The 22364-nt window shown below is 47.9% G+C and overlaps 2 protein-coding genes across 10 annotated transcripts in view; both read left to right on the top strand.

The window, feature by feature from the left end:
- Positions 1–9940, top strand: part of IL2RA (interleukin 2 receptor subunit alpha) — a 50919-nt gene extending 40979 nt beyond the window's left edge. For both annotated transcript variants that reach the window (XM_070471933.1, XM_070471932.1), the window contains exon 8: positions 1694–9940. Coding sequence is in view for 1 of the 2 variants with exons in the window: in XM_070471932.1 (XP_070328033.1) it covers positions 1694–1718 (25 nt within the window). In the remaining variant the exon portion in view is untranslated. The remainder of the gene's footprint in view (positions 1–1693) is intronic.
- A 9891-nt stretch (positions 9941–19831) lies between these two features.
- Positions 19832–22364, top strand: part of IL15RA (interleukin 15 receptor subunit alpha) — a 47705-nt gene continuing 45172 nt past the window's right edge. For 5 of the 8 annotated variants that reach the window (XM_070471931.1, XM_070471929.1, XM_070471928.1 and 2 more), the window contains exon 1: positions 19837–20096. In XM_070471931.1, the coding sequence (XP_070328032.1) occupies positions 20003–20096 (94 nt within the window). In that variant the 5' untranslated portion in view covers positions 19837–20002. Of the gene's footprint in view, positions 20097–22364 lie in introns of all 8 variants that reach the window. The other 3 variants (XM_070471927.1, XM_070471925.1, XM_070471930.1) reach the window with 3 other exon arrangements.

Below are 22364 nucleotides of genomic sequence, written 5' to 3'. Positions count from 1 at the left end.
AAATATGATTAAAAGTTCAGTCTACACGTGGCAGTAGCCACATTTCAGGCGTTTGATAGCCACACGTGGCCACCTTGTTGGACAACACAGATACGAGACACTTCTGTCTTCACAGAAAGTTCTTACAGCACAGTGCTGGCTAGAAGCTAGCAGTTTTCAATTCAGGAAATCCCCTTAGCACAGCTAGCTGAGCTATTATTTTTCCTTTTCTGCAGCTATTGTCTTTCACTTCCAAAAAGTTTTATAGAACAGCTCCTGTGTAGATGTGGGTCAAAAGGCACACACTTGCAGTTAAAAGATGGCCAAGTTCTGGGGAATCTGACGCAGCAGCTTAGGTGACTACAGTCAACAGCAGTGCATCCATACACTTTAGAGGCGCTAAGAGACTAGCTCTTGAACATTCTCACCACCAAAAAAGATATGACAACCACGCAATGTGATGGAAGTGTTAGCTTAACGGCAAGGTGGTCATTACATCACAACACATAAATGTATCAAGTCAACATGCTACACCTTAAACTTGCACAGTGTTCATTGCCAATTATCTCTCAAGTTTAAAGATATAGAGACAGACTCCTCTGTACCAGGCATTTGGTAGGGACCTCAGGATGATTAAGAAGGGCCCCTGCTCTCAGGAGCTTAAAGACCAGTCAAGGAGAAAAGAAAATAAAAAAGAGAGAGACTTGAAATGCAATTTGTGAAAGCCTAAGATTGAGGTGCTGCAGAGAATGAGGAGAGAAATGACCCACGTCATCCTACATGGGGGTGCCCAACAGGCTTTCAGAGCCGATGCCGGCAGAGAGGTGAAGAACAGCAGGAGCAGCTGCAAGGCAGAGGGACAGGAGGAGAAAGGAAGCATCCTGAAGGGCAGGAGGCTGTCTGCGAGGGTCTGGCAGTTCTCAGCACTGAGGGGTAAAGCGCACAGGGCGGTGGTCGCAGTGCCCCAGTGTGTGATGGCCAGAGACCACGTCCTGGAAGATCAGGCCAGACGGGGAACCCAGTCCCTTCCTGAGGGCAACAGCAGCCACAGAAATGGGCTTATGCAATAAATGGTAGCATCGGCATTTGAATGGTCCGGCCACCAGAAAGGCTGGATTTAGGGTGGTAATAGTGGTGGCAGTTTGATATGTTGTGCTAGAATAAATCCACCCAGGGGACAAGGAGAGCATGGACCAGGTCAGGGGCATCCGCTAAAGCAGAGGAAAAGAATGGAGAGATACATAAAGGAGTCAGGTTAGCAGAGTCTGGTGGCTGATTGGAAATGAGTGTGAAGGAGGAGGGTTGACTCTAGATGATGCAGGTACCCCTTCCCTGGGGACTGTCATCACCACCCACTAGGACAAAATGCAAAGTGAGGATGTGCACCCAGTGAGCACAGCCTATCTTTCAGCCCCTCCCCAAGACCCACCAGCTCCCCCACCTGTAACTGGCCAGGCCTCGGGCTCACTTTCAGCCCCACAGGCTGCACAATGACTGGATCACGTCACCATGAGGACCACGAGGCTGCCAGTCTTGACCTCTAGAGGGATGATCAGCAAGTGGGATGGTCAGGGTATCCTGAGGTGGGACTTAAAGTTAGCAGATCAGTGGGGCTGACCCACGAAAGTGGGATGCTCAATGCACATAAGTTTATTGAGACCATATTGATTTTGGTGCAGCATTCCACCCATGACTATGACTTGTATCACCACAGGAAGAAGAACAGAAGGACAATCTAGAAAACCAAGGGCCGGAAGAAGTCAAGAACAGCCCACAGATGTCATGGATCACAATCGAAATCAAAGAAGCTAAACACTCATCCAAGAGGCATCTCCTGATCTGGTGGGCTCTGGAAAGCTCTGAAGTCACATAGCAGAACCCCAGGCCACTGCAACCCCATCGTGAAGCCTGTTCTGTAGTATCAACCCTTGAGGTTGACCTGTGTCTAGGCAGCAAGTCCAAGGTTGCTGGAGGAATGGAGAGGAACAACCAGAACTCTTGGTCCTGTTTTCATGTATATGTGTTCACCAGACCACAAGTAGCATGGAGCTTTCTCCACACCATGTAGAGTATAAAGAAGAGTAGCTTAATCCGGTTAGAAATCCCAAGGGAAGCCCTAGCACTGATGTAAATAGACACACATGCTCTCTGGATCCACATAAGTCCTTTCCCAGCCTCTGGTTGACCAGCCCACTCTCCTGCTCATATGCCCCTCAAATGAAGACTTTTGACTTTAGCCCAGTCCTCCAAGCTAGCCCCCTCTACTGAATCTTCCAGTTCAAGTTTCTAAAGAACAGATTCCCTAGGGGAGCAGTCTTTAGGTGACCACAGAAGACAGCAAGCAAACCCATGGAACTGTCAAGCTTCAGAGTTTGAAGGGATTTCACTGGAGTTAATGCCAGGAGAAGAGGGAGAAGCTGGGTCCCAAGTAGTGGGTTATCCTTGACATGTAGCTTCAGCTGTTTGTGACTGGCTGTTCTAAGAGCGTTTTCTCTGGGATTGCTATAAATGATGCTCTCGGCTGCCACAGATTTGATGTTTACAGACGGACACACAGTGTGCAAACGTGTACATTTGCAAAGAGGTGTCATAAAAACACTGATAAGGGAGCAGTACATTCAATGTTTATGGGAGGAAGAAAGAAAGAAGCATGGGGGCAGGGGAGCGCATGTCATTACGGACGAGGTCACATCAGTGACCCTCACACTGTGAGCAAATTAAAATTGCCTGGAGACCTTGGTGAGACCTGGAAGCCTGGGCCGGTCTCCAAAGTTTCTGAGTCAGCAGGTCTGGGGTGGGGCCCGAGAACCCACATGTCTAACAGGTTACAGGTGATGCTGACGATGCTGGTGCGGGGACCACACTTGGAGAACCACAGAGTTTATACCTCTCCACACCAGCCAACCCTCAACCCCCAATGGAAAAGCCAAACTTGGGGGCTGAGATTTCAGTGCAAGTTCAGACTCTTGCCCAAGATATCAATTCTCAACCAGTTGACAGATGTCTTGGCTGAACAAAATCACATGATGAAGGAGATCGATGAAAAATTTAAATCAGCAGCCAGTTGTCATTTCTGAAAGGGCAGGGAAGTATTACCAAAAAATGTGCAGGTGTCAGCAGGTCTATATCTAGGTTAAAAAGTGGTTTTTTGTCCTTTCTGTGACCAACCAAGTACAATCAGATTCCATCGTCAGCATTCCCCAACATGTATGTTTTCTGGGAAAGTAAGGTTAAGACCTGGAATTTCAGACCAGAAAAAATATATATGTTTTTAACTTTATTTATCTGACTTGAGTAAAACTGGATTATCATTATTCATTTTTGGGGAGAGAAGTCTGTGAGATCAAAATTTTTCATAATACAGGTGACCCTTGAAGAGCTTGGGTTTGAACCAGGCAGGTCTGCTTACATGTGGATTTTCATCAATAGTAAATCCTGCAGGGCTATTCAATCCGAGGTTGGTTGAATCTGTAGATGCAGAACCAGGGATATGTAAACCGTGGGTATGAGGAACCAACTATAACGTGGATTTTTTACTGCACAGAGGGTCATTGCTCCCAACTCCTGGGTTGTTCAAGGGTCAACTATGAGTAAGATGTGATTTGCCTTTTCCACTCTCACTCCCTTACAAGTGCATGGTGAAGTTTTCCAGAAGCTACATAATGTGTGATGATGTCATTGCTCTGGTGTTAACATATAATGAGTTTATTACTATTGTTTATGGAAGAATTAATAAATAATATTTTTAAAATTTCTTGGTTTTAGCATCTAAGTATGGTAAGTATCACTAGATGTAACTGTATAAGCAAAAAGTTTTGGGAGCCCTCAATACTTTTAATAACATACAGAAGTCCTAACAGACCGTTAACAAACACATTGTCACTGGTCATTTCAGCAAGGCAAATCAGGTGTATATATGTACACACACATGCTCATGTACACACCTGTGTGAAATGGGCTATTTCTCAGCCATAAAAATAATGAAATAATGCCATTTTCAGCAACATGGGTAGACCTAGAGATGATCATACTAAGTGAAGTAAGTCAGACTGAGAGAGAAAAATATTGTACGATATTACTCATACATGTAGTCTAAAAAGATACAAGTGATCTTATTAACAAAACATATGTTTTGACATATTGTTTTCTATGATAGACATAGAAAACAAACTTATGGTTACCAAAGGGGAAGTGGGGAGGGATAAATTAGGAGTTTGGGATTAACATATAAATACTACTATATAGAAAAATAGATAATTAACAAGGATCTACTGTATGGCTCAGAGAACTCTACTCAAAAATCTTAAAATAACCTATAAAGGAAGAGAATGTAAAAAAATAACATTTATCTATACTTGAAAATAACAGAACATTGTAAATCAACTATATTTCAATAAACATTTTTAAAACAGAAATGCAAATCAAAACCACAGTGAGATGGTTATACCCAATAAGACGACTTTAAGGAGAAAAGAAAAGAAATAACAAATGTTGACAAGAATATGGAGAAATAGGAACCCTCATACATTGCTGGTGCGAATGTAAAATGGTGCAGCCACGGTGGTAGTAGTTTCTGAAAAAGTTAAACATGGAATGACCACATGGCTCAGCAATTCCACTCCTGGGTATATTACCCAGGGGTGAAGAAAACCCTTGTCCACACAGAAACTGGTATATGACTATTTATAACAGCGTCACAGCCAAACAGTCAAGAGATGGAAGCAACCGGAATGCCCACCAGTGGATGAGGGGGTAAGCAAGCTGTGGTCTCTCCACACACTGCAATACGACCCAGTCACAGAAAGGAACGAGGTCTTCAAAATGGCTGCCATGTAGATGAGCCTAAAGAACATGACGCTAAGTGAAGGAGGCCAGACATAAAATGTCACATACTGTATGATTCCTTTTATACAAAATGTCCAAAAGAGGCAGGTCCAAAGAGACTGAAGCAAACTAGTGCTTACCAGGGCTGGCGAGAGTGATTACCTAACGGGGATGGGGTGGTAAGTCTTCCCAGGTGACGCAGTGGTAAAGAACCTGCCTGCCAATGCAGGACTATAAGAGACTGCAGGGAAGTTCCCCTGGTGAAGGGAATGGCTACCCACTCCAGTATTCTTGCCTGGAGAATTTCCATGGACAGAGGAGTCTGGTGGGCTACATACAGCATGCAGACATGACTGAGTGACTAAACAACATCAAAACAGCCCAAAGACCAGCATGTCTCAGACCCTACGTAAGAAAAAATCTGAAGGGAGACCCAGAGAAAACCCAGGGAAAATCAGGAGGGAAAAACTACACCATAGGCAGTTTCACCCTCTGACACCCCAGGTACTGTAAGCATTAAACAGCCTAATTCCTACACTGACATTCAAAGCCTAACACAAAGGCCTGCTTACCTCAGCTCCTGTTACCTGAGATATCATATCCAGCTCTCAACAAAAAGTACAAGCATGCTAGGGAATTCCCCGGGTGGTTCAGTAGTTAAGACTCAGTGTTTTCACTGCCAAAGACCCCGGTTCGATCCCTGGTCAGGGAATTAAGATCCCGCAAGCCAAGCAGTGGGGCAAAAAAATAAATAAAAACTACAAGGCAAGCTAAAAGGCAGCAAATACAGTGTGAAGAGACAGAGCCAGCATCAGAACAAAATACTGACACGGCAAAGATGCTGGAATTACCAGGTTGGGCAGAGATGCTGGAATTACCAGGTTGGGAATTTAAAACAACTGTGGAAAATAAGTCGTTCTAACAGAGATTGCTGTGTGACTCCCTAAATCCATCCTTCCCTTAGCCCCGGGTTTTAGTGGGACACGGTCCTCCCCCAGCTGAGAATTACATTTGCCGGCCTCCCTTGCAGTTCAGTGGGTCCCATGACTAAGTTCTGCCCCAGGAGACATGAGTGTAGTAAAGCAAGCAGTCTCTAAGATGTGCCCTTGAAGACAATGGGTGTGTCCTGACCCTCCCTCACCTTCTCCACTGGTGGAGTGGAGGTAGCCTTGGTGGTGGGAGTCCCACCAGGAGTGGGATCAAAACTGAAATAAAACCGAAGGAGCGGGGATGTCTGACATGGCGGGGCCAGGCTGGGACTGCTTACACTTGTGCTGGACGTGCGACAGAAATACCCTCCCCTGGGGGCAGATTGGGAGTTTGGAAGGGACATGTTCACACTACTGTATATAAAATCGATCACCAACAAGGACCTACTACATGGCATAGGGAACTCTACACAGTACTCTGTAACAACCTAAATGGGAAAAGAGTTTGAAAAAGAATAGATACATGTATATGTATAACTGAATTACTTTCTGTACACCTGAAACGCATGCAACAGTTAATCAATTATGCTCAAATATAAAACAAAATTTTTTAAAAATAAAAATAAAGTGCAGATGTAACATTTATAACAGTTTCTCTTGCATCTCCTGCATTGGCAGGCAGATTCTTTACCACTGAGCCACCTGGGAATCCCTCATAACAGTTATAACTACCAAAAAGAAAGAAAGGGATACTCTCCTTTTTAGGACCCTACGACTTCTGCCCTTGTTAGAACAGCTATATCAACACCCCCATAACATCCACCCCTACCAGTATCAGAGACAGACATGCCTCTCCCCCAAATTTGGCTTATATGGTCGTCTTATCAGTATCCAAATATTTTCAGTGGAAAATGAGACAAGAATGAGCATGCAATATTTAAACAGACTTTCAGTAAGTACATGTTTGCTGTTCATAAATATTATGTAAAAAATTTCTCCCTCCAGGAGGTAAACAAGTACATCCAAGGAAACAGCATTGAGACTCTGTACTAATTTGACTACTTCCTTACTCATCTTCAGAGAATGACTGTAGTTAGTCTGAAGTGTCCCTGAAGGCTTTCCAAAAATGTGGGCTCACATGGGAATATTCCAGGCAGATGGTCCTTTCTGGCTAAGCTAGGAGTCAGAAAGAGGGAGGGCTGAGATTTGCAGAGCCGATCTCCTGTTACTCCAATCCTCCTGTGAAAGTGCAGCGCAAAATGTACATCCTTTTCTTTCTACAATAAGTTATCCTACTTACATGAGTTATCCTAATGCTATGAGGGTAGGATAACAGAGTATTCCATCTGGAAAAAAATAGGCTAAGAACTACCTTCAAGCAGTCAGGCAAGATGGATGGCTACTAATTTCCATTAGTAGAGTCGGAAGAGAGTATCTGGCTTAAGTCCTTTAGATTATCTTGAAAGAATAGACCCCAATATGAGAAGCTATAAACTATCTGAAATCTTCAGTGGAGTAGATGCTTCACAGCCACGTGATTAACTGAGAAGGTAAACACCAGTGATCAGCAAGGGAGTAAAAGACGCAGCCGCAGATAGGTGATGACTTCTGTCCTTGCACGCCTGGGTCTCTACTGTCAGGGGCTGTGTCTTTGCAACTTCCCACTTGCTCCTGCCTTGGATGTGGGCTAAGTGGCCATCAGGAAGTCCAAAGAAGAGTTTGGGAGGCTGATGAAGAAAGAGAAGCCATAATCCTTCCTTTCAGCTTCTCGTGGCCTTTCCATCAGCGTGGCCAGCCATCAGTACAGATGGCTGTGGGCTCCAGGAGCCTTTGGCAGCCCCGGACAGACAGCAGTGGTTGACTGCCATTACAGGCTCCAAAATGGTTTTGCAGTTACAGTAGCACTTATTTCAACAGCAGCAACAGTTTCCTTCAGGATCAGCCGAAAGTCTGCTCATGTGTTCCTCCAGGCTTTGCTTCCTGATTGCTTCCCTGGAGTGGCTCAGACCTTAAAGAATCTGCCTGCAATGCAGGAGACCTGGGTTCAATCCCTGGGTCAGGAAGATCCCCTGGAGAAGGGAATGGCAACCCACTCCAGTATCCTTGCATGGAGAATTCCATGAAAGAGGAGCCTGGTGGGCTACAGTCCATGGGGTTGCAAAGAGTCGGACATGACAGACTAAGTGACTAATACTTTGCTTCCTGAAATAAAACTTCTCCCATTTTGCTCCTATAGTTTATTTAATGCAACCAGATTCTTACATTAAATAAACTCTGCTTAGGCTTCATTTCAGGCCAAGATGGAGATATAGAAACTGAATTTACCCTCATGCCTGAAACAACCAAAAATGGGAGAAAATAAAATTAGATAACATGATTTTTTTAAGACTTTTAAAAATAAATGTGGACCATTTTAACGTCTTTATTGAATTGTTTATCATATTGCTTCTCTTGTTTCTGTTTTTTTTGTCCCTGAGGCATGTGGGATCGAACCTGCACCCACTGCACTGGAAGGCAAAGTCTTAACCACTGGACCACCAGGGAAGCCCTGACAATGGTTTTCAAGACATTGGATGTGCTGCAGTGAAGGATACCGATCCCTGAGGGGTGAAAAACAGACAGGAGAGCCTACGCTGGCCCAGCTTATGTCTTAGGTTTCAGGCCAGGCGTGGGGAGGAGACACAGCAGAATTCCTGGTTTGGAGATGCAGCTGAGGGTCTGAGAGAGCCGGGCCTCATGGTTCTCAGGGAGGAGGATCCAGGAGAGAGCAGCAGTGAGAGGACCCGGAGAGTCCTCTCCGGGGGAACCCGCGGGTTCTGGAGAGACTGCGCTAGTGCCCTTCACCTCACGAGAGTGCCGGCCATCAGCAGCTGTGTGTGAGGAAACTGCTCAGGCCAGGAAAAGGGCCACCTGAGGGACTGGGGGGAAAGCAACGCCCAGCACACGAGAGGTCACGGACAGTGCCCGCTCCCACCAGCCTGAGACCTGGGGGACAATACCCAGCACGCGAGAGGTCACGGACAGTGCCCGCTCCCACCAGCCTGAGACCTGGGGGACAATGCCCAGCACGCGAGAGGTCATGGACAGTGCCCGCTCCCACCAGCCTGAGACCTGGGGGACAATACCCAGCACGCGAGAGGTCACGGACAGTGCCCGCTCCCACCAGCCTGAGACCTGGGGGACAATACCCAGCACGCGAGAGGTCATGGACAGTGCCCGCTCCCACCAGCCTGAGACCTGGGGGACAATACCCAGCACGCGAGAGGTCATGGACAGTGCCCGCTCCCACCAGCCTGAGACCTGGGGGACAATACCCAGCACGCGAGAGGTCATGGACAGTGCCCGCTCCCACCAGCCAGCCTAAAGCTCTCCGGATTCCGTAACTCATGAGGCACTGGATAGAGTGCTCAGAGGGGCCACACCTCAGCATTAGGGAATAACAACCCCCAGGCGACAAGCTGTGCAAATCCTTCCTGACACACCTTAAAAGCGAGATCCAAAAGGATCAAAGCGTACCCACGCATTTCACTGCACCCTGGAACTAAGCTCAAGAATGTTTACAGGAATGCAGAAAAACATCCAGCAGCCAACAAGATAAAATCCACAAACCAGTCAGGATGTATGGGCCATGCAAACCAGCAGGAGTTCATGACTCACAATGAGTGAAGGTCAGTGGATCAAAACCAAAGCAGGTGACCCATTAAAATGGTAACAGCAACTGCATTCCATCTGTTCTAAAGAAGGACTTCCTTGGTGGTCCACTGGCTAGGAATCTGCCTGCCAGTGCAGGGGACATGGGTTGGATCCCTGATCCGGGAAGATTCCACATGTCATAGAGCAACTAAAGCCTGTGTGCCAGGAGCCTGCGCTTGGCAACAGGAGAAGGCGCTGCAGTGAGAAGCCGGCGCACTGCAACTAAAGTAGCTCCCGCTCGCCGCACACAACTAGAGAAAAACCCAACTGCAGCGGCAAACACCCAGCAGAGTCAAAATTAATTAATAAATTAATTTTAAAAGACTTTTTAAAAGCTAGAAGAAAGATTATATATGTTAAGTGGAGACATGGAAGATGGGCAGGGAGGGGCAGAGTAAGGGTTACAGAGGGCTTTTGTGTGACTGTGGGTTTACAGTTGCAGATATGTCAAAACCTACCCAACTGTATGTTTCAAATATTAACCCCCTCCAATAAAATGCTTTCTAAAAAATTCACCTCTGTTTGAAGTTCCTGGTGGGGTGGCAGGGTTTGCGGGGTTCGAGGGGAGACTGGCATCTGAATGAAATGTCTTCTGGCCTCACCAGCCTACAGGTTTAGATGAGGCCAGGCTATTGGGGATAAACCATAATGCCTTGTTCTTGCTCCACCTGCTAGTGTCGGATTTCAACCCCGCACACGCCCACGGCATACGCACACACACACACTGATACACACACCGTCTCCGTCAGACATCTGTGGGAATCCCCAGGATCTGGCTGTCAGGACTGCATTTGCACTGAAGCAAGTTCCATGCGCCCTGAAATCTCACCTGGAGTCTCTGCGAACCCCGAGTTCTCAGCTCACGCCTAAATAGCTTTTCAGGTTCTCATCCACAGCCAAGGGGCCAGACCCCCGGGACAGCTTCAGACAGGCACCAGCCTGTCCTCTCTTCCTCCCTGGGCTTGTCCCCAGGGCCCAGGCCTCCAAAACTGCAAATGGACTCCTGCTTACTGTCCCTAGAGGTTCAGCAGGCATGCCCGGGGAGGGGTGGATTTCACTGGTGAGCTCAGGGGAGCGGGACATCCAGTCCACAGTGATCAGGACCCCAGTGCTGAAACCTCTTCTAGGGCCTCTGGAGTTTCAGCTTCCCGTGTATTCATTTTACAAATATGGAGCACCACTCTCTAGGGAAAACCAGACAGACAGCTTCATAGCTGGTATGATAGGGTCATACATAAAGGAGGACGTTGTGACTGTATTAGAAATGAAAGGACTAGACTGTGTTCTGCACCCCCGCAACCACCTACACCGGGAACTCATGAAAACAAAGTCACCAGATGCTAATCTAGTTCAAGGAAACTCCACCAACGGCGTGGGACAAGAAAGGAGGGGGATCTTGGGACAACCGGGAGGGCTGGTTTCCTTCCCTATGCCCATCGCCTCCCCAGTCCATGGGGAAGAGGAGAAGGCAGGGGAGTGGCGAGCTCAGAGCCCACCGTCCTGGCTCTGGGGCGGGTGGGAGGTTCTGACACAGGCACCATTAAATTGAGACACTGGAGGAACCAGGGACAGGGGACGGTGAAGGGGATGGTAAAGATCCTGGTGATCTTTTCATGATGTATACGTGTATCAAACATCTTAAGTGTATGTAATTTTTATATGTCAAAGAACATCAACAAAACTGTTTAAAAAAAAACAAAGAGCCTAGGGGAGTCTGACTGTTTTGGGAGGGGCATCCAGGACACGAATCCTGCGCCCCTAGAAGTGGGGAAAGCCAGAGAGCTGCCAGAGATGGCCCAAGTCCTGAGCTCCCCTAGGGGCAAACGGGGCCCGAACAGAATCCAAACATCCCCAGGTGCCCCGGTGCATCGCAGACAGCGACCGCTCACTCTTCAGACCTCAGCGAGGAAGGAGCCTGGGTGCAGGGAGGGAGTTGAGGCTCCGGATGTCAGCGGATCTCCTGCAGGGACCTGAGGGCACCTCCGGAAATGCTGGGACTGGAGCAGGGAAACCCTCCCTCAGCACCTGGAGACACTGGGGCAGAAATCGAAGAGAGACATCCCCTATCCAAGGAAGAGGGGGATGAAACTCGGACCGAGTTAAAAATTGACCTGTGAGCTGACTGAAGTGGATGGAGGGACAGCGTGGAGTGGGCGAGGTGGAACAGAATGTACCTGGCAGGTCAGAGATTTAGAGTCAGAAATGATTGTCACACATTTCAGAATGGATGGAGACTGGGAGAAGAGAAATACAGAGGGCTTTTTTCCATAATGTCTGTGTTCCTAAAATAATATTTCATTTTGATATTTACAAAATTATATATGCAAGATTTTTAAAGAGAAATTATTGCCACACGCTAGAATGCTTCTGCCACCTGGGTTCTACGAGGGCAGATGTCTGCTCACTTTACCTGTAGGGAATCAGATGGCCATCTCTGCTCCCCAAAACTACACCTGCAGGGTTGGCAGGCCTTTCCTTCCCTCTTCTGCCATGGTTCCTTTCCCTAGAGATGTCTCAGTCATATTATAGTGACAAACCACATGCTGGGATCCTTAGAGAAAAGGATATTGGAGAATAAATAAACTGCAAGTACAGTTTTGTTTTTTCCTTTTTCTCCTGCCACACTGAATGTCTTGTAGGATCTTAGTTCCCCAACCAGGGATTGAACCTGTGCCCCCTGCAGTGGAAGCGTGGAGTTTTGACCACTGGACCATGCGGCAAGTCCCTTCTTTTAGCTTCTTAGCCATGTCCCTCCATCCTCTTCCAGTTCACACAGGACCTGATATGAAGTCTTCAGAATGTAGTATTTTCCTTATGGATCATTTCATTATTTCCTACTGTCTGACTTTAAGGTTTTCCCTATATCACTGATTTTCAGCAGTTTGACAATGACATGCTATTTGTTTTTATTGGTATTTATCTTGGTCAGGGTGCTTTCAGCTTCCTATATCTGGAGTTTGTTGTTTTTCATGCACTTTGGGAAAATCTCAGCCTTTTATCTCTTCTTCCATCTTCTCTTTCATCCTTTGAGGTCTCAATAACATGTATGTAAGACTATTTTGTATTATTCTATGGCTCGAGGATGCTGTTATTTCTTCTCCTCCCTTTTCACACCTAATGTTTCAGTGTGGATCATTTCTGTTGACCTTTCCTCAAGCTCACTGTTTTTTTTTCTCTGCTAATAGGCCTGTTGAGGAATTCTTCATATCTCATATCATGGTTTCATTAGTCTGCTAGGGCAGGCCTTATCTCCTAATGCAGTCACACTAGGGGGTTAGGGCTACAACAGATGAATTTGAGGGGGAGTTTAGCCCGTAAAAATAATGTTCATTTTCAGAATTTTGATTTAACTCTTATCTAGAGTTCACTTTCCCCACTATGCCCTTTTAATACATTAGTTACAGTTATTTTTAAAGTTTTTGATAGTTTCCACATCTGCACCACCTCTGTGTCTGGTTCTGTTGACCGTTTTATCTCACGTCATCTTGTTTTTTGGGCGGGGGATAGCTTGCTATTTGGATTGAATGTTAAATTTTCTGTGTACGAGAATAGTAGAGACTGAAGCAAGGAATATTTATACTCATAAATGGGCATGCATGTTCCTCTATCAGGCAATTACAGCAGCCCTCAATGTATTGCACTTTTTTTTTTTTACCTCTGTAAGTAACTTTATTGAGGTATAATTTACATACCAAAAAATTTACTCAATTTTCAAGTACAATTAAATGACTTTAGTAAATTTACTGAGTTGTTGCACTTCATTTTTATTGTGTTTTGCAGATAATGCATCTTCTTTCACAAATTGAAGGTTTGTGGCTACCCTACAATCTGTGATTGGTCATAGACATAAGATTTTTAAATGTGTGAATTGAACTCATTCCAATAAAGTAGTATTTCTGATTTTTAGCATGGTGGAGGAAGCTGAGTTGTTGTCTGAATAAAAAGATTACTATATATTAGATGTTGCAAAGTCTATAAATGGGTTTTCTTGGGCTTGCATGGTGTCTCGATTTTTTCCTAAAACAATAATCACTGTTTTCAAACCAGGAGTTATCACACAAGGATCTATATGTTGGACACACATGGCTTACAAAGCCTGCAAGAGCTTTCAGCTCACTTCCTTTCATGCCCACCAACCCTGCTGTCTGGCCATTGTGGGCATTTATTTGGGTTTGAGATTCTGGGGTAAGTCATGAGTTTGCATTTTTAAAACCCTGAGGTTCTGTCACTTTCTTTCTTGGTTTTATCCTAAGTTATTCAGGGATGAACCAAAAAACAATGGAGACAGCAGGAGGCTCACGAAGCTGGTCCTCGTCTTCAAGCCTCCTCACCGGGAGATGAGCCAAGGGAAGAAGAGACAGGATGAGAGGCAGAGAAGAGGGACAGGTGTATTTGTGAAAATTAAGGAAGAAGCCTCAGAGTAACTGGCCACGTTGGGCCCTTGGGTAGATGTGGGACAGGAGGGGATTCTCATGGTGTAACTGAAAATGAAACACCAAGCCTGTTCAGCTGGGGGTGGTTTGCTTCATGAGTTCGGCATCTTAGTTGGCTGTAGTCTTGCTGTAGGAAGTGACGGCAGAAGCGGGAAGATTGGTCCCAGCTGTTGGGACTTCACCCAGGGTGGGGTTTCTATCCTCACCATCTGTTCATGGTGCCTCACTGTCCATCTTCTTGGGACTTTGATGTGATGAGAGAGAGAGGAAAAAAGGGAACTTCTGAGAAGAACAACTTTGTCTTTCTGAGTTGCTGCTGAGATATCGTATGCTGTGATAATCCTCCTCACACCCAGAGTCTGGACATCGGGATAAAGACACAAATGGAGGATGCCACTCTAAGTTCCCACTTCGCTATTCTCGGGGCGCCTTTTAAAGTTACTGCTTACAGGGAAGCCTGTGAAAACTTAGTGACCTCCGCCCAAGGACTTCATGAATAATAGATGCTAGCTCCCCTCCTCTCTACCTCCTGCTCACTGCAGTCTGGGATGGAGAATTGTCTTTCCTGGAGTCAGTTGTGTCCCCCTCCTTGCTTTTGGGATCCGTAAGTGACGATAAATCCTTGACTCTGTCTCCTTTGTGTGGATGCATTGAAACTTTGCCTTCAATCAAGAGGACCCTGTGGGTTTAACTTCCCCAAAGCTGGAGCTGGGATGCTGAGAAAGCTCCCTGCTGACCCCATGAGGGTGGCGGGTGCTGCCTCCTTCAGATCACTGCCTGCGTGTTCTTCCTCTGTTAGACTCGCTGGGCTCCTCCGGCTGTCTGGCTCCCACCTCGGCAGATGGCTCGACTTAGTGTCATAGATAATATTTCTCCCAACCTCTTTCCCACCCCTAACTTGTACCTAACCTTTCTAGCTGATCACTTTCTTTACAATCATCTAGGGTAGTTTACAAAGGACAATGCATTATATATTACACATTGTATGTCACATATGTAACACTTATCGAGTATTTGTTGTATGTGGGGCACACAAAATGGTTTTATTTATTCATCTGATTTTCACGGCCACCCTGTGATGTGGATCTTATCACATGTGCAGAACTAGAGAGAATGTGGTTCAAAGTCAATTATAAAGTAAAAGCTCCAAGACAAATCAAACAAAAATGAACATGCAGATACAGAGAACAGAATAGGGGTTACCAGAGGGGAAGGGATAGTGGAGGGTAAAATGGATAAATGGGATCGGCTGTATGGTGATGGAGGGAAAGTAAATTTTTGGTGGTGAGCACTCTGCAGGGTAGACAGAAGTAAAAATAAAACATTTTACAAATGAAACTTGCTGTAAATCTTGTCACCTCAATTAAAAGATCCAAAACAATGTTGAGTCAAAAAAAAAAAAATGAAACTGTAAGGAATTGTTAAGCACACTTTCCTCTGACATGTTTAAATCTTTAAAATTCCATTTCATCACTCCATTTTTCAACTACCAAAGTGATTCAAGTATGGCTATGAGGCTACAAATGAATATAATTGTGATATCAAGAAATGGATTGGGGGACTTCTCTAGCAGCCCAGTGGTTAAGAATCTGACCTCCAATGTAGGAGGCCTAGGTTTGATCCCTGGTCAAGGAACTAAAATCCCACACTCCAGGGGCAACTAAGCCCGAGCGTCGCCACTAGAGAGGAGCCTATGTGCTGCAATGAAGATTCTGTGTGCTGCAGCAGCGACCTGATGCAGCCAAAAAGAAAATGAAACAAGTAAATGAAAGGAATGGATTGGTCGCTTGGAGATTTCTGCTACTGAAGTCAGGGAAGAAACTAAGGGGTGATTTTCCCTGAGAGTGGATATGCTTTTGTGTTCCAGAATCTGGGCTCTCCCAGGGATGCAGTTTACAGACTGTTTGATGTTTACTTGTCTGATTGATAGCTGGGTACCAGGAAGTTGGACCCACATAGGACTCTTCGGGGCAAGGACCTCAGCTAATTAAGAGAATCTGCTGAGACTGCCCATGAGGCTGAGCAAAATTGTGTATTAAGGGGAAAGGAGGTAGAATTGCCAGAAGGGGTCAGAGAGGCTTGCTGAAACCAGAGGCTGGAGCCTGGGTCTGGACAACAACTATCCAGAAATAACCAAGAAGTCAGAGGTGGCAGGCCTCCCCTCCAGTTTTCCCGAAAAAACCATGGGAAGGGAAGAGAGCCATTGCTTCTGGAGGGGTACAGGGGTGATGGGAGGGAGTCGTATCGGATTTTTGTTGATCTTGGCAAACGGAAGCTTGGGGCCTGATATGAAGGTTTACAAAATTAGAAAATGTGGTATTTTTTATATTCTGAAGATTGAGAAGCAATTCCTTCCTATCACAGACAGCGTTTGTCTTTCTGCTCTTCAGAAAGGCTCTTCTGTGCATGGACTTGTTTTCTTTCGGTCCCTGTATCACAGTTTGCCACCTTGGTTTCCCTGGGCTGTCCACTGCTACATGCCCGTACACTGATCCCGACAGATTTCCCTCGCCTTGGCTCCTAAGTCAGCATCTCCCAAAGTCAAGGATGCTATCCCTTGGTGAGCAGTGGAATGACCACCCCCAGTCTGGGGACCAGTCATGCCTGGTTCTTAAGTGGCTCCCACATCTTTGTGCTATCCTTCAAGAATCAGAGTGTGTCCATGCAACCCAACAACTCTGCTCCTAGGCGCACATCCAAGGGAACTGAAGACATAGATTCACCCAAAGGCTTGTACATGAATGTTTGTAGCAGCATTATTCCTAACAGCCAAAAGGTAGAAACAGCTAAAATATCCGTGTGCTGGCTTATGAATAAACAAAATGTGGAATATCTAGTTAATGGAATAATATGTAGCCAAAAAAATGAATAAAGTACTGATACGCCTTACAACATGGATGAACCTTGAAAAAATTATGCTGAGTGAAAGTTACCAGACACAGAAGGACATACTGTATGATTCCATTTATGTGAAAGATTCAGAATAGGCATATCCATAGGAAAAGAAAGATGAGAGGTTAGCAGGGACTAAGGAGAGGAGGAACTGGGAGTAACTCCGACAGGCCCTGGGTTTCTTTCTGGGATGATGGAAGTGTTCTGGAATTCACTATTGGTAATGGTTATACAGTGTCATGGCTTCCCAGGTGGCGCTAGTGGTAAAGAACATGCCTGCCACTTCAGGAGATATAACAGATGGGGGTTCAATCCCTGGGTCTGGAAGATCCCTTGGAGGAAGGCATGGCAACCCACTCCACCCCAGCTGATTCTTGCCTGGAGAATCCCACGGACAGAGGAGCCTGGTGGGCTACAATCAACAGGGTCACACAGAGGCAGACACATCTGGATAAATAAATAAAGTGTTGAATTTACTGTTATAGGAATTACAGTTTACTTTAAAAATTTAAGATTCTTGGGACTTTCCTGGTGGTCTAGTGACTAAAACTCTGAGCTCCCAATGCAGGGGCCCCAGGTTCAATCCTTGGTCAGGGAACTATTAACAGATCCCACATGTCACAATAAAGATAGAAGATCCTACATACTGCAACTAAGACCTGGTGCAGCCAAATATTTTTTTTTTAATTAAGATTTTAAAGCAAGAACAAGGCAGAGGAGGAGGAGGAGTGTGGGGAATAATCCATTAGCCTTGACCCACGGCCTCCTCTTCTGGGTGACCTTGTGTGATCTGTTACCCTTCTGTCCTGAGGGTCCACTGTCTACCCCTCCAGAGGGAAGGCTATGGCTGAAGACCCTGCTACCAGGAATCACCTTTCCCAACACCACAGCTTTGTCCTCAGCCCAAGCTGTGCTCTGAGTGGTGGCTGACGACCGAGTTCCCCAGCCCTGTAAGGGCCTCTGATTTGAAGGCCCTGGGACAAACTCTGACATGAGTCACCCTCGAGATGTGGATAACTCAGGGACCCGGCTGTTCACTCTCTTTGGCCTGAAAAACAGGCCTTGGACTTTGTTCTCAGACGTAAAGATACCATGGGGGTTTCCCTACTGATTCAGTGGGTAAGAAGCCACCTGCCAATGCAGGGGACGCCGGTTCAATCACACGTCCCATGGGAGCCACAACTACTGAGCCCGCGATCTGGAGCCCGGGGGCAGAAACTACGAAGCCCCCACAAGGAGAAGCCTGCACACTGCAACTAAAGAGATGCCCCCGCTCGCCATCCCTACAGAAAGCCCATTCAGCAACGAAGACTCGGTGCAGCCAAAAATTAAATAAATAAGTAAAACAAATTTTAAAAATAAAAAGACACCCTCTTGTTTAGGTGGAGATATGTCATCCTGGAAACATATGCTGAAGTCCTAACTCCCAGTGACTCAGCATGTCACCACTTTGAAAATAGGATCTCTAAGAGGTCATCAAGAGAAAACGAGGTTCTTAGGATTAGGGTACTTCCTAATCCATTACGACTGGTGTCAGTAGAAGAAGGAGAAATTCGGGCAGAGATGGGCACAGAGGGAAGGCAAGGTGAAGGCACAAATGGAGTAATGCAGTGATGTGCTGACAAACTCAGGAACTCCAGAAGCTAGAAGAGGTGGGTAGGACTGTCTCCCCAGCATCTTCCCAGAGAGCTAGGCCCCGGGGACACCTGGATCTGGGACTCCTGGCCTCCAGAACATCAGAGAATCACTTTCTGCTGTAATCAAGCACCTAGTTCTTGAAACTTTGTTAAGGCAGCCCTAGCCAACTAACACAGATCCAAAAGCACAGGGTTGCCTGGGTGTGGATGGAGGAGCCTCACACATTTTAAAAAAGAAACCACAGCATTGCTCACCAAAAGTAACAAAGTACTGACACACAGCAACTTGAATGGATCTCAGGGGAGAAGAGCGGACCCCTAGTGGTTATGAACTGTATGATTCCACTTACACACCATCCTTCGAATGACAAGGTCACAGAGATGGAGAAAATCTCGACAGTGGCCAGGGCTCAGGGAGAGGGTGCTGGTGACAAGTGCTCCCCGTCTTGACAGTGGGGGGCACAGACATCTTCACACAGGACAAGACTGCCTAGAACTGAGTACACACCCTCCCCTGCGGCATGGAAAACGGGCCAAACCCGAGTAAGGACTGGCGGTTGGCATTAGGGACATTTTACTGTGCCGAGTTATTCAGGATGTAAGTGCTTGGAGAATGGAGGGAGGCCCAGGCCAGAGACCCCGCCTCGGCCTCATTTCACTTCCCATACGGGATTTTCCATCGTGCATCGGGAACTTTCTCATAGCACCTGCTTCTCAGTACTGTCCAGCTTAACCAAGAAAGCAAGCTGCCTGCGCAGCCGCAGGATGGAGGGCTAGGCGAATTCCTCTAACACAGGAATAAGGCACAGAGGGGAACCACGGTCGGTCCCCTCTCCCGAGCCCCCTTTAAATAGCTGAAATGTTCTTGGGAAGAAAGATGCAGCAAGAGTAGGAAGCGCCAGTGGCAGTGCCGGGAGTCGGGGAACGGTCGGTCAGGCGCCCGGGCTGCGCGCCAGGTCTGGGCCTGAGGGCACAGGGCAGGTGACCAAGTCAGCCGCTCCGGGCGACACCCCAGCTGCCACCCAGCGTCACAGGCCCGGGCCGGCGGGGCGCGGGGCCACTCGTTCGCAGGCAGCCTGCGGTCCAGGCCGTCTAAGTCAGAGCGACAGACGCAGACAAGCCAGGGATATGACCGAGTGGAGCTGAAGCCAGGTGTGAGGCCCACCGGCCGTGTTTACAGGAATGAGGCGGCTTCTCCCACTCCCTCTGCGCGGGGACATGGGACGGAATGAACCGCTGGGGTCTCCAGGGGCTGGAGGGCACAGCCGGCGAGGACTCCGGGCCTCCGCGGGGCACAGTCCGGGTCCCCGTTCCGGCGCGGCCGGCGGCGCTGCGGGGATCGGGCGGCGGCGCGGGGGTCACGGCGCCGCCGGGGTTTTTTCCAGGGGAGGGGGCGGGGATGCTGAGTCACGGAACTGTCACCGCTTCTCACCTCTCTCCAGCCCTCGGGGGCTAAAGCAAAAGCGAAAGCGAATGCCGCTCGCTGGGCGGCCGGTCCCGGAGCTGCGCCCGCCGTCTCCCCCAGGCCGTGGGCATCTCAGCGCGCCGGCGGCGGGGCGTCCCGGCCGGGGCGAGCGCGGGAGGCGGCCGGCGGGGGCGCGGCCGAAGTCCGGCCATGTCCCGGCGGCTTCGGGGCCGCGGGGCGGGCGCCCTCCCCACGCTGGGGCTGCTGCTGCTGCTGCTGCTGCTCGGATCGCCGGCCACGCCGGGTAGGGCGCGCGCGGCTGGCGGGCGGGCAGGGAGACGGGCGGCCGGGCGCCGGGCGGCTCCCAGCACGAGGGTGCGCCCCGCGCGCCGGGGACACGTGGAGGAACGCGGGGACCACGGGCCACGGGCCCCGCTCGCCTGGCCACTCAAGGCGGGCAGCAAGTCGCCGGGCTTTTCATTCTACGTTTTCCCCAATTTCCGAGGCAAAGGGGAAAAGCCGGGGTGTGCCGCACAGGCTCCAGTTGGGAGGTTTACAGCGATTTCGAGAAAGGCGTGAACCCCGCGAGGAAAGCAGGCAGAGAGTTCAACAGCCGGCAGTCCCCGCGGGGTCCCTCCCCTCGACCAAAGCAGGTTATACGGGTGAGCGGCGGCACGACGGGTACGGGCCGCGCGTCCCAGAGGAGAGAAAACGTGTCGGGCAGGTTCCACACCTGGGGGGCCTGGCAACCGCTGGGAAGTCTCAGCGCCGGGAAACCCTGAGGGCGCGCGGGGGTGGGGGCCGCAGCCCAGACCCCGTGCTCCCAGGCAAACCGGGAAAAATGAAGTCGAAGGATGGCTGGGTGTGAGCGTGTTCAGGAGGAATTTTAGACACACAGCTGTCAACTCACTGGGCAGACTCGAATGAGTGTCCTGCCAGTGGTGGGTTTTCGTCCCAGGAGCTGGACAAGAGGGAGGAGAAAGCAGGGATGTGTCCGCGTTTATCCGCGTTTATCTGCATTGGCGCGCCTTAACCATTTTCCAGTCACAGAGCTGTGAGGGTCTGATGAAAGCTACAAACCCTCTCCTCTGAAAAACACACGAATGCACAAACTTAACAAAACCTGCATATAGTTTTGGGGGCCATCCATGGACTCTCCAGAGGATAGTAATGCTGTGATCTGTGTGTGCACTTGTGTGTTTAAGGCAACACTCCTCATAACTTACATCCAGTCGGGTCAGTCTGCCTGTCCTCCATTCGAGGATCCATCCACAGTGGTGGCCGGCTGGCCTGCTGAGAATCCCCTGGCTCTTCTGGCTTTCCTGACATTTTCTCTTCCTGAGACTATGTTTGGATTTCCCCCCATATCTGAGAATCCGAGTTATGTGAGTGATGTGGTCAGTTCCTCCCACCTGCCTAGCCAGTGTCCCGCATGACCCCGGGGAGAGGCCTGGGGGTCAAGTCTACTGGACGATGTGAAAGTGAAATGCAGCCTTAAGCCAGAGCCCAGCTAAACCGAGAGCCACGGACCTCCCAGGGCAGAGCAGGCTGCAGGCAAGTTCCCTGAAGCTCCTCAGCTCCAGCAGCCGTTTGCCCTCACAGAGGCACGGCTTCCGTCTCTTAGCTCCCGATGGTTCTTAGTTTTTCCTAAACAGCTGTCGTGGGGGTAGGTTGACAGATGATAATAAACAGTGCACGTATAAATTGCACAATTTGATAAGTTTAGAGGTAAATGTGAAGTCACAAAACCTTCACCACCATCAGGAGAGTAAATATAATCGTCACTCTCAGAAGCTTCCTCATGTCCTGTATTCCTTTCACTCATAATAATTATCCTGAGAATTCTCCAGCCTTGTAACTTGTATCAAGCAGTCCATTCTTCTTTATTACTAACTGTTCTAATGCACGGATATTGTAGTTTTTAATCCATCCTCTTTGTTGCTGGATGTTTTGGGGGTTGTTTCTGGTTTTGACTATTAAATATAAAACTGTTATGAACATTTACATATAGGTTTTTGTGCGGACAGACGTTTTCATTTCACTTGGGTTGGGGAAAAGGTCTAGGAGTGAATGGCTATATCACATGACATGTGTATGCTTACTATTTAAAGTAACAGCCAATCTGTTTTCTAAAGTAATTGTAGTTGTTTACATTTCCGCCAGCAGTGGGTAAGAATTCTACTTCCTCTCCATCCTTGTTGGCCAGTCTTCTTTTTGTTAACTTTTAGACTACTTTCCAGTTTTATTGAGGTATATGTAATTGATATATAATATTGTGCAAGTTTAAACGGTACAAAGGGCTTCCCAGTTGGCACAGTGATAAACAACCCACCTGCCAATGCAGGAGATGTGGGAAGCACAGGCTTGATCCCTGGGTCAGAAAGATCCCCTGGAGGAGGGCATGGCTACCCACTCCAGAATTCTTGCCTGGAGAATCCCATGGACAGAGGAGCCTGGGGGTACAGTGCGTGAGGTCACAGAGTTGGAACAACTGAGCAACTGACCACACACTCAAGGTGTACAAAGTAATGATTTGATATGTGTGTATATTGTGAAATGATTACCGCAATAA

Source organism: Odocoileus virginianus, chromosome 9 (assembly GCF_023699985.2).
Source record: "Odocoileus virginianus isolate 20LAN1187 ecotype Illinois chromosome 9, Ovbor_1.2, whole genome shotgun sequence".
Lineage (NCBI taxonomy): Eukaryota > Metazoa > Chordata > Mammalia > Artiodactyla > Cervidae > Odocoileus > Odocoileus virginianus.
This window is presented reverse-complemented; position numbering and strand designations above follow the sequence as displayed.